Source organism: Salvelinus alpinus, chromosome 12 (genome assembly GCF_045679555.1).
Source record: "Salvelinus alpinus chromosome 12, SLU_Salpinus.1, whole genome shotgun sequence".
NCBI classification, from domain to species: domain Eukaryota; kingdom Metazoa; phylum Chordata; class Actinopteri; order Salmoniformes; family Salmonidae; genus Salvelinus; species Salvelinus alpinus.
In genome coordinates, this window is record NC_092097.1 from 45,334,726 (window position 1) to 45,347,812 (window position 13,087).

General features: G+C 41.9%; 1 protein-coding gene across 2 annotated transcripts in view; it reads left to right on the top strand.

Moving 5' to 3' along the window:
* LOC139536247 (pleckstrin homology domain-containing family G member 4B-like) overlaps positions 1-13,087 on the top strand; it is a 156,697-nt gene that overhangs the window by 125,204 nt on the left and 18,406 nt on the right. For both annotated transcript variants that reach the window (XM_071336605.1, XM_071336604.1), the window contains exons 13-15: positions 4,917-5,114; positions 5,576-6,597; positions 8,111-8,360. In XM_071336605.1, coding sequence (XP_071192706.1) covers positions 4,917-5,114; positions 5,576-6,597; positions 8,111-8,360 — 1,470 coding nt within the window. The remainder of the gene's footprint in view (positions 1-4,916; positions 5,115-5,575; positions 6,598-8,110; positions 8,361-13,087) is intronic.

Here is a 13,087-nt window from a genome sequence, read left to right on the forward strand (position 1 = left end):
GTCCCTGAAAATCTCATCTACAAATACTTGGAAGACTGATGGAGCATACATCAACCCATACGGCATGACGAGGTACTCATAATGCCATAAGGTCGTACTGAACGCCGTCTTCCACTCGTCTCCCTCCCTGATACACACCAGGTTGTAAGCGCTCCTGAGATCTAGTTTGGTGAAGAAGCGCACCCCGTGCATTGACTCAATCGCCAGGGCGATAAGAGGTAGCGGGGAACTGTACCTCACCGTGATCTGATTTAGGCCTCGGTAGTCAATACACGGGCGCAGACCTCTCTCCTTCTTCTTCACAAAAAAGAAACTCGAGGAGGCGGGTGAAGTGGAAGACCAAATGTACCCCTGATGCAGGGATTCGGAGACATACAGTATGTTTCCATAGCCGCAGTCTCCGCCTGTGACAGGGGATACACGTGACTCCTGGGAAGTGCAGCGTCTACCAGGAGATGTATCGCACAATCCCCCCGTCGATGAGGTGGTAATTGTGTTGCCTTCTTTTTGGAGAAGGTGAGAGCCAAATCGGCATATTCGGGGGGTATGCGCACGGTGGAGACCTGGTCTGGACTTTCCACCGTAGTAGCACCAACGGAAACCCCTAAACACCTCCCTGAGCACTCTCGCGACCACCCCGTGAGAGCCCTCTGTTGCCATGAAATAGTGGGGTCATGACGAGTTAACCAGGGAAGGCCTAGTACCACGAAAAACACAGGAGAGTCAATGAGGAAGAGACTGATTCTCTCCTCGTGACCCCCCTGTGTCACCATGCCCAGGGGGATGGTAGCTTTCCTAATTACACCAGACCTTAATGGTCGACTGTCCAGAGCGTGAACTGGGAAAGGCCTAACCACTGGAACAGTAGGGATCAAATCAAATCAAATCAAATCAAATTGTATTAGTCACATACACATGGTTAGCAGATGTTAATGCGAGTGTAGCGAAATGCTTGTGCTTCTAGTTCCGACAATGCAGTAATAACAACAAGTAATCTAACCTAACAATTCCACAACTACTACCTTATACACACAAGTGTAAAGGGATAAAGAATATGTACATAAAGATATATGAATGAGTGATGGTACAGAACGGCATAGGCAAGATGCAGTAGATGGTATAGAGTACGGTATATACATATGAGATGAGTACTGTAGGGTATGTAAACATAAGTGGCATAGTTTAAAGTGGCTAGTGGTACATGTATTACATAAAGATGGCAAGATGCAGTAGATGATATAGAGTACAGTATATACATATACATATGAGATGGGTAATGTAGGGTATGTAAACATTATATTAAGTGGCATTGTTTAAAGTGGCTAGTGGTACATTTTTACATAATTTCCATCAATTCCCATTTTTAAAGTGGCTGGAGTTGAGTCAGTATGTTGGCAGCGGCCGCTAAATGTTAGTGGTGGCTGTTTAACAGTCTGATGGCCTTGAGATAGAAGCTGTTTTTCAGTCTCTCGGTCCCTGCTTTGATGCACCTGTACTGACCTCGCCTTCTGGATGATAGCGGGGTGAACAGGCAGTGGCTTGGGTGGTTGTTGTCCTTGATGATCTTTATGGCCTTCCTGTGACATCGGGTGGTGTAGGTGTCCTGGAGGGCAGTTAGTTTGCCCCCGGTGATGCGTTCTGCAGACCTCACTACCCTCTGGAGAGCCTTACGGTTGTGGGCGGAGCAGTTGCCGTACCAGGCGGTGATACAGCCCGACAGGATGCTCTCGATTGTGCATCTGTAGAAGTTTGTGAGTGCTTTTGGTGACAAGCCGAATTTCTTCAGCCTCCTGAGGTTGAAGAGGCGCTGCTGCGCCTTCTTCACAACGCTGTCTGTGTGGGTGGACCAATTCAGTTTGTCCGTGATGTGTACACCGAGGAACTTAAAACTTTCCACCTTCTCCACTACTGACCCGTCGATGTGGATAGGGGGGTGCTCCCTCTGCTGTTTCCTGAAGTCCACAATCATCTCCTTTGTTTTGTTGACGTTGAGTGTGAGGTTATTTTCCTGACACCACACTCCGAGGGCCCTCACCTCCTCCCTGTAGGCCGTCTCGTCGTTGTTGGTAATCAAGCCTACCACTGTAGTGTCATCCGCAAACTTGATGATTGAGTTGGAGGCGTGCATGGCCACGCAGTCGTGGGTGAACAGGGAGTACAGGAGAGGGCTCAGAACGCACCCTTGTGGGGCCCCAGTGTTGAGGATCAGCGGGGTGGAGATGTTGTTACCTACCCTCACCACCTGGGGGCGGCCCGTCAGGAAGTCCAGGACCCAGTTGCACAGGGCGGGGTCGAGACCCAGGGTCTCGAGCTTGATGACGAGTTTGGAGGGTACTATGGTGTTAAATGCTGAGCTGTAGTCGATGAACAGCATTCTCACATAGGTATTCCTCTTGTCCAGATGGGTTAGGGCAGTGTGCAGTGTGGTTGCGATTGCGTCGTCTGTGGACCTATTGGGTCGGTAAGCAAATTGGAGTGGGTCTAGGGTGTCCGGTAGGGTGGAGGTGATATGGTCCTTGACTAGTCTCTCAAAGCACTTCATGATGACGGAAGTGAGTGCTACGGGGCGGTAGTCGTTTAGCTCAGTTACCTTAGCTTTCTTGGGAACAGGAACAATGGTGGCCCTCTTGAAGCATGTGGGAACAGCAGACTGGGATAAGGATTGATTGAATATGTCCGTAAACACACCAGCCAGCTGGTCTGCGCATGCTCTGAGTACGCGGCTGGGAATGCCGTCTGGGCCTGCAGCCTTGCGAGGGTTAACACGTTTAAATGTTTTACTCACCTCGGCTGCAGTGAAGGAGAGCCCGCAGGTTTTGGTAGCGGGCCGTGTCAGTGGCACTGTATTGTCCTCAAAGCGGGCAAAAAAGTTATTTAGCCTGTCTGGGAGCAAGACATCCTGGTCCGCGACGGGCCTGGTTTTCTTTTTGTAATCCGTGATAGACTGTAGACCCTGCCACATACCTCTTGTGTCTGAGCTGTTGAATTGCGACTCTATTTTGTCTCTGTACTGGGACTTAGCCTGTTTGATTGCCTTGCGGAGAGAATAGCTACACTGTTTGTATTCGGTCATGTTTCCGGTCACCTTGCCCTGGTTAAAAGCAGTGGTTCGCGCTTTCAGTTTCACGCGAATGCTGCCGTCAATCCACGGTTTCTGGTTTGGGAATGTTTTAATCGTTGCTGTGGGTACGACATCGTCAATGCACTTCCTAATGAACTCGCTCACCGAATCAGCATATTCTTCAATGTTGTTGTTGGACGCAATGCGGAACATATTCCAATCCGCGTGATCGAAGCAGTCTTGAAGCGTGGAATCAGATTGGTCGGACCAGCGTTGAACAGACCTGAGCGCGGGAGCTTGTTGTTTTAGTTCCCTAACCTATGGGCGAATGCTCTGTCGATAAAATTCTCAGCCGTGCCTGAATCGACGAGCGCCTTATGCTGGGAATGCGGGGAAAACTCAGGAAAGTAAACATGCACAAACAGGTGTACAACAGAGGGATCTGGATGAGAGTGGTGCATGCTCACCTGGGGTGACGCCAGAGTGCCCTACCTAATGCCTCGACCCCTAGAGGAACCCACCCGGCACCGACCAGCAGTGTGACCTCTGCGGTCACAGATGGTACACGTGAAAGCCCCTCCTCCGGCCTCCCTTAGCAGCACCTCCCAGCTCCATAGGCACCGGAGCGGTGGTGCTGGGAGAGGGACATCCACAGGTGCCCTCTCTGGACATCCACGGGTGACCAGCAGGTTATCCAACCAAATGAACAGGTCCACCAGCTAGTCGAAGGTGAGGGTGGTATCCCTGCAGGCCAACTCCCGACGGACATCCTCGGGCAGGCTGCAACAGTAGTGGTCGATAAGGGCCCTGCCGTTCCATCCCGCTCCTGCGGCAAGGGTCCGAAATTCCATGGCGAACTTCTGGGCGCTCCTCCTCCCCTGCCTCAGGTGGATAAGACGTTCACCCACCGCTCTACCCTCGGGCGGAAGCGGCGGGTGAACTCCGTGAAGTCGTCCAACGTCGCATCTCCATCTCCCCACACGGCGTTAGCCCACTCCAGAGTTCTCCCTGAGAGGCACAAGGCGAGGGCGGCCTTCCCGACGGAGCCGGGTAAACAGTGCCCAGGTATAGGTCCAGCTGTAGCAGGAAGCCCTGGCACCGTGCCGCCGTCCCATCATACTCCCTGGGAAGGGCGAGACGCATTCCACTGGGACCGAGTACAGGAGGGACGAGTAGTGGGAACCCCTGTTGTGCTGGTGGAGGCGCTGGAGGGACTCTCTATCTCTCCCAGCAGTCCAAAGTGGATCGACGATGGCTAGAAGACCGGTGACGCCGACCGCCAAACACCGCCCGAACAAGGCGAGGAACCGACTTCGGTGGAAGTCGTGACAAATTGACTAAAATTATGTCAATTAGCCTATCAGAAGCTTCTAAAGCATGACATCATTTTCTGGAATTTTCCAAGCTGTTTATTAAAGGCACAGTCAATTTAGTGTATGTAAACTTCTGACCCACTGGAATCGTGATACAGTGAATTATAAGTGAAATAATCTGTCTGTAAACAATTGTTGGAAAGATTACTTGTGTCATGCACAAAGTAGAGTTTTAATGACTCCAACCTTAGTGTATGTTAACTTCCGACTTCAACTGTATGTAGACCTTATCTCAAGTTAAGATTTGACTCTGAAGAGAGGCAAAACTTCTTTGACCGTATTATTTTGAGATATCCATTTCATAATTCATTTCCTTTTACTCCACAGCTGCAAGAAAAACACAGTTGGAGCATATTTCCTCAGAACAAATAACGAAAAACCTATTTATCACAATGAATTGCGCTTATCAGAGCTTACGTAATGTGCAGATGGGGAGGAAAAGCAGGAGTTGTGGGAATTTAAATCTTTGTTATTCTTCATAGGAGAAAAAACAGCAGACCTTGACACTGATGATGGAGGTTGAGAAGATTCTGGGTCCCACCAACTCTAACACTGAGATGGAGGTTTTTCGGACCGTGATGAACACTTTCAAATCCAATATGGCCGACTTTCTGTTAAGAGCAGAGAAAAGGCGTACCGAGCTTGACAACATGGTGTATGTCTATCGCTTCTGTGAACAGGTTAGTCGAGCAATACCCTGGTTCTTTCAAAACCTCTTCTTTCTTTTTTACTCTTTTATTATTTTATTTTTATTTTTATTATTTACTGGGTCAATTCCACTTAAATTCCAGTCAGGTACAGGATATGTATTACACTTTGATGGAGGACTGACAGGAATTAAAATGGAATTGATTCTAACTCTGCGTCATTTCTCCCACGATATTACTTTTACCATCACTACCACCATGTTTCTATGTTGTAAATCATATCATGTATGAACTGAAGGAAGGAAGGATAAATACATTTACGGACATGCCCCCTCTTTAACCCCTAGCCACAACAGTCGTAAATCCCTCCCATCAATCTTTTCTGAACCCCAACTTCCCATCCAAGTAATACACAACAAAAACACTTCACTTCTAATACTTCTGAAATAACACTATGACACTAACAAATCTGCTCTCTGTATTGTTTCCTGTAGGTTGCTGCCCTAGCCAAGGAATGCAGGCAATATCTTGAGCAGGTAGAGACAGGGTGTTACCCTGCCAAAGCCAATCTAAGTACACTTAAGACCTACAAGGAGAGATTGGGTAACTGCTTCTCGGCTCGACACTTCCAGACTGTGAAAGCCAAAGCCTACAGTGCGAGGGGCTCTGGGGGGATGAGGCTGTGGAATGCAGCCTGGATCCAGTGCCAAGAAGTCAGCCAGCGGCTGGGGGAGAGATTGCAACAGCGGGGAGGAGCAGCCGGCAAAGACCAGCAGCAGCCCACAGCCTGCGGAGCTCAAGTGAAGAGCAGGGTGCTAGAGACAGGAAAGGAGAGTGAAGAGGAGAAGGAGGAGGAGGTGGGGGCCCCTTGCTCCCTCGCTCCGGCCTCAACTTCCCCTCCAGGGGTGGCCGATAACTCAGGGAGGGCCTCCCAGGACCAGATGGAGAGCAGAGAAAGCAATACTAGGGACTGCGCTCACATCACATGTTTTAACCTCCCTTTCAAAGCGGACTCGAAAAGGGGCAAAGGAGCCAAAGAAGTGTCCCAGTCACCTAAATTCCCAGGCAAAGAGGGGACACTGATTCCAGTGATGCCTCAAGATGGAGGAGGTGGCCCAGGGAGGCGCCACAGCGAGGCGGACCTCAAGAGGGGGGATCCAATTGGCAAGTGTGAGGTGTTTCCATGGAAACACAGTGCCTTGGGGCGGTCCCTGAGTGAGGGTTCCTGTATGAGCTCTCTCCTGTCCTCAGAGTGTGGCTCCTCCCCCTTATCGGCAAGGCACTCCCATAGCCGGCACCTAGTAGTGGCACTGCAGTCACCCCAAAACCCTCATGATATCTCCCGTAATGGAAGTTTCTGCTCTGGCCACTCCTGCTGTAAGTCAAATGGGGATAGGGAAGGTGGTGACCCCATACAGGTGTCTTCAGTGTCCTTGACTGACCCTAGTGGTGATGAAACACAGGAAGCCTCGTCATTAGCCGACACACAATCTGAAGAAAATGCCAGCAATGTCCTGTGAGTGATGCACCTCCACCTTCTCAACAGCTATCAGAATTTTTTTTCCCCAGAAATGACCAGCATAGATGCGGTACAGAGGTCAATGCAACGCAGACCGTGGGGGATAGAAGAAGGATACCGGATTGGCGCACGTTCAACAAATCTGCTCTTACGCTCTTAAAATCCATCATGACGGATGTATTGTAACAGGCCCACAATGTGGTTACTAAAGTCTGATTTGGGTGTATTTGGCTGTTTTTGCTGCATAACATTTAGAAGTAGTCCTTTTCAGGTTTAGAAGAAGTGACTGCTAAATGCTAACTCCCGTTCTTATAATCTGGTAGCATAGAGAAATCAGAGGTGTTAGTCAAAGTCGTTTTTAACTGTAATGCAGTTGATTGGTAATGATGACATGAACATGTATTCGGTTTGAGATCCATACAAGCATTACACTCCGATTTTTACCTCAACATAGTATGACATACACATTTTAACAATAGCCTAAATGTAGGCTAATTTTGCTGGGGGACAATGAGGAGATTCGGGATCTTTCCCTCACTGCATCATTCCCCCAAGTGTTTCCATGGCATTTCCATTGTTTTGGCCGAGTTCCATTGACCTCTTTACAGCAGCTATGCCATTAGTCACACAAGCTATTATCAATCTGCAATTGTTATGGGAATGGGTTTATGGGAAATACATCTTAAATAAACAAATGAGTGACAAAGGAAATTTACAGCATGCAGTGTTAGTAGAAATGCAGCATCGAGATGGTTTCTCTTTGGGTCTTTGTTAGATTTCAGATTAAGATTAGTTGCCTGTAATCTTTACAATAACTACATACCGCACAGCAAGCGGTACCGGAGTGCCAAATCTAGGTCCAAGAGGCTTCTAAACAGCTTCTACCCCCAAGCCATAAGACTCCTGAACATCTAATCAAATGGGTACCTAGACTATTTGCATTGCCCCCTCCCCCCCCCCTTTACGCTGCTGCTACTCTCTGTTATTATCTATGCATAGTCACTTTAATAACTCTACCTACATGTACGTATTACCTCAATTACCTCGACTAACCGGTGCCCCCGCACATTGACTCTGGACCGGTACTTCCTATATATAGCCTGTTATTTTACTGCTGCTCTTTAATTATTTGTTACTTGTATTTCTTTTTTTGTGGTATTTTTCGTAAAACTGCATTGTTGGTTAAGGGCTTGTAAGTAAGCATTTCACGATAAGGTCTACACCTGTTGTATTCGGTGCATGTGACAAATACAATTTGATTTGATTTGATTAAGGAAATCGGTCACTGTTAATTTGTATAATCCCCTATAGATGATCTACAGATGTTCAAACTACCAACAAACTATCAACTGCAACTCTGTTGAAATGCAACAGCTTGCTAAAGTTACAGGGTTATGTTACAAGGTTAGCTTTAGGGTTAAAGTAAGTAGGGTAAGGGGTAAATTAGAGAACGCATTGTCCAAATTCCTCCTCCTTATAATTCCCAATTTCCTGTTTCTTGTGTGGACAGGAAGTTGCAGAGGATCATGGAGGAGCTGTTGTTGACTGAGAGGGAGTATGTACGATCTCTAGGCTACGTGCGAGAGCACTACTTCCCTGAGCTGGAGAGGCCTGATGTGCCTCAGGACCTAAGGGGCCAGGGGGGGAACATTTTCGGCAACCTGGAGAAGCTCCATGACTTCCACCGCCATCACTTTCTGAAAGAGCTGGAGGGCTGCCTCCGAGAACCCTTCAGAGTGGGACGCTGCTTCCTACGACATGTGGGTTCCCATGGTTACGAACCTTAACCGTGTGATAACTAAACCTAACTTGAAGCGGATATTTCAATCTTTTGTTCATAAATCCACTGTTAATACAATCCCAAAAATGTTGCATGTCAGCAGTCAAGTTTTCAAGAGCGCTTTTACTACAGAGCAAAAACTGTGATGATGCGTTTTAAGTGAAGGACGGCACCCTTTCCAGGGTAGTGTCCTCATCGCTTCACAGAGAAGTTAAAATAGACAGTTAGTAACACTGGTATAACAGTATTTAGTAACACTGGTATAACAGTATTTAGTAACACTGGTATAACAGTATTTAGTAACACTGGTATAACAGTATTTAGTAACACTGGTGTAACAGTATTTAGTAACACTGGTGTAACAGTATTTAGTAACACTGGTATAACAGTATTTAGTAACACTGGTATAACAGTATTTAGTAACACTGGTATAACAGTATTTAGTAACACTGGTATAACAGTATTTAGTAACACTGGTATAACAGTATTTAGTAACACTGGTATAACAGTATTTAGTAACACTGGTATAACAGTATTTAGTAACACTGGTATAACAGTATTTAGTAACACTGGTATAACAGTATTTAGTAACACTGGTATAACAGTATTTAGTAACACTGGTATAACAGTAGTTAGTAACACTGGTATAACAGTATTTAGTAACACTGGTATAACAGTATTTAGTAACACTGGTATAACAGTATTTAGTAACACTGGTATAACAGTATTTAGTAACACTGGTATAACAGTATTTAGTAACACTGGTATAACAGTATTTAGTAACACTGGTGTAACAGTATTTAGTAACACTGGTATAACAGTATTTAGTAACACTGGTATAACAGTATTTAGTAACACTGGTGTAACAGTATTTAGTAACACTGGTATAACAGTATTTAGTAACACTGGTGTAACAGTATTTAGTAACACTGGTGTAACAGTATTTAGTAACACTGGTATAACAGTATTTAGTAACACTGGTATAACAGTATTTAGTAACACTGGTATAACAGTAGTTAGTAACAGTGGTATAACAGTATTTAGTAACACTGGTATAACAGTATTTAGTAACAGTGGTATAACAGTATGTAGTAACACTGGTATAACAGTATTTAGTAACACTGGTATAACAGTATTTAGTAACACTGGTATAACAGTATTTAGTAACACTGGTATAACAGTATTTAGTAACACTGGTATAACAGTATTTAGTAACACTGGTGTAACAGTATTTAGTAACACTGGTGTAACAGTATTTAGTAACACTGGTATAACAGTATTTAGTAACACTGGTATAACAGTATTTAGTAACACTGGTGTAACAGTATTTAGTAACACTGGTATAACAGTATTTAGTAACACTGGTGTAACAGTATTTAGTAACACTGGTGTAACAGTATTTAGTAACACTGGTATAACAGTATTTAGTAACACTGGTATAACAGTAGTTAGTAACAGTGGTATAACAGTATTTAGTAACACTGGTATAACAGTATTTAGTAACAGTGGTATAACAGTATGTAGTAACACTGGTATAACAGTATTTAGTAACACTGGTATAACAGTATTTAGTAACACTGGTATAACAGTATTTAGTAACACTGGTATAACAGTATTTAGTAACACTGGTATAACAGTATTTAGTAACACTGGTATAACAGTATTTAGTAACACTGGTATAACAGTATTTAGTAACACTGGTATAACAGTATTTAGTAACACTGGTATAACAGTATTTAGTAACACTGGTATAACAGTATTTAGTAACACTGGTATAACAGTATTTAGTAACACTGGTATAACAGTATTTAGTAACACTGGTATAACAGTATATAGTAACACTGGTATAACAGTATATAGTAACACTGGTGTAACAGTATTTAGTAACACTGGTATAACAGTATTTAGTAACACTGGTATAACAGTATTTAGTAACACTGGTGTAACAGTATTTAGTAACACTGGTGTAACAGTATTTAGTAACACTGGTGTAACAGTATTTGTAACAGTATTTAGTAACACTGGTATAACAGTATTTAGTAACACTGGTATAACAGTACTTGGTAACACTGGTATAACAGTATTTAGTAACACTGGTATAACAGTATTTAGTAACACTGGTATAACAGTATTTAGTAACACTGGTATAACAGTATTTAGTAACACTGGTATAACAGTATTTAGTAACACTGGTATAACAGTATTTAGTAACACTGGTATAACAGTATTTAGTAACACTGGTATAACAGTATATAGTAACACTGGTATAACAGTATTTAGTAACACTGGTATAACAGTATGTAGTAACACTGGTATAACAGTATTTAGTAACACTGGTGTAACAGTATTTAGTAACACTGGTATAACAGTATTTAGTAACACTGGTATAACAGTATTTAGTAACACTGGTATAACAGTATTTAGTAACACTGGTATAACAGTATTTAGTAACACTGGTATAACAGTATTTAGTAACACTGGTATAACAGTATTTAGTAACACTGGTGTAACAGTATTTAGTAACACTGGTATAACAGTATTTAGTAACACTGGTATAACAGTATTTAGTAACACTGGTATAACAGTATTTAGTAACACTGGTATAACAGTATTTAGTAACACTGGTATAACAGTATTTAGTAACACTGGTATAACAGTATTTAGTAACACTGGTATAACAGTATTTAGTAACACTGGTATAACAGTATTTAGTAACACTGGTATAACAGTAGTTAGTAACACTGGTATAACAGTATTTAGTAACACTGGTATAACAGTAGTTAGTAACACTGGTATAACAGTATTTAGTAACACTGGTATAACAGTATTTAGTAACACTGGTATAACAGTATTTAGTAACACTGGTATAACAGTATTTAGTAACACTGGTATAACAGTATTTAGTAACACTGGTATAACAGTATTTAGTAACACTGGTGTAACAGTATTTAGTAACACTGGTATAACAGTATTTAGTAACACTGGTATAACAGTATTTAGTAACACTGGTGTAACAGTATTTAGTAACACTGGTGTAACAGTATTTAGTAACACTGGTATAACAGTATTTAGTAACACTGGTGTAACAGTATTTAGTAACACTGGTGTAACAGTATTTAGTAACACTGGTATAACAGTATTTAGTAACACTGGTATAACAGTAGTTAGTAACAGTGGTATAACAGTATTTAGTAACAGTGGTATAACAGTATTTAGTAACACTGGTATAACAGTATTTAGTAACACTGGTATAACAGTATTTAGTAACACTGGTATAACATTATTTAGTAACACTGGTATAACAGTATTTAGTAACACTGGTATAACAGTATTTAGTAACACTGGTATAACAGTATTTAGTAACACTGGTATAACAGTATTTAGTAACACTGGTATAACAGTATTTAGTAACATTGGTATAACAGTATTTAGTAACACTGGTATAACAGTATTTAGTAACACTGGTATAACAGTATTTAGTAACACTGGTATAACAGTATTTAGTAACACTGGTATAACAGTATTTAGTAACACTGGTATAACAGTATTTAGTAACACTGGTATAACAGTATTTAGTAACACTGGTATAACAGTATTTAGTAACACTGGTATAACAGTATTTAGTAACACTGGTATAACAGTATTTAGTAACACTGGTATAACAGTATTTAGTAACACTGGTATAACAGTATTTAGTAACACTGGTATAACAGTATTTAGTAACACTGGTATAACAGTATTTAGTAACACTGGTATAACAGTATTTAGTAACACTGGTATAACAGTATTTAGTAACACTGGTATAACAGTATTTAGTAACACTGGTATAACAGTATTAGTAACACTGGTGTAACAGTATTTAGTAACACTGGTATAACAGTATTTAGTAACACTGGTATAACAGTATTTAGTAACACTGGTGTAACAGTATTTAGTAACACTGGTGTAACAGTATTTAGTAACAGTATTTAGTAACAGTAACAGTATTTAGTAACAGTATTTAGTAACAGTATTTAGTAACATTATTTAGTAACAGTATTTAGTAACAGTATTTAGTAACACTGGTATAACAGTATTTAGTAACACTGGTATAACAGTATTTAGTAACACTGGTATAACAGTATTTAGTAACACTGGTATAACAGTATTTAGTAACACTGGTATAACAGTATTTAGTAACACTGGTATAACAGTATTTAGTAACACTGGTATAACAGTATTTAGTAACACTGGTATAACAGTATTTAGTAACACTGGTATAACAGTATTTAGTAACACTGGTATAACAGTATTTAGTAACACTGGTATAACAGTATTTAGTAACACTGGTATAACAGTATTTAGTAACACTGGTATAACAGTATTTAGTAACACTGGTATAACAGTATTTAGTAACACTGGTATAACAGTATTTAGTAACACTGGTATAACAGTATTTAGTAACACTGGTATAACAGTATTTAGTAACACTGGTATAACAGTATTTAGTAACACTGGTATAACAGTATTTAGTAACACTGGTATAACAGTATTTAGTAACACTGGTATAACAGTATTTAGTAACACTGGTATAACAGTATTTAGTAACACTGGTGTAACAGTATTTAGTAACACTGGTGTAACAGTATTTAGTAACACTGGTATAACAGTATTTAGTAACACTGGTGTAACAGTATTTAGTAACACTGGTGTAACAGTATTTAGTAA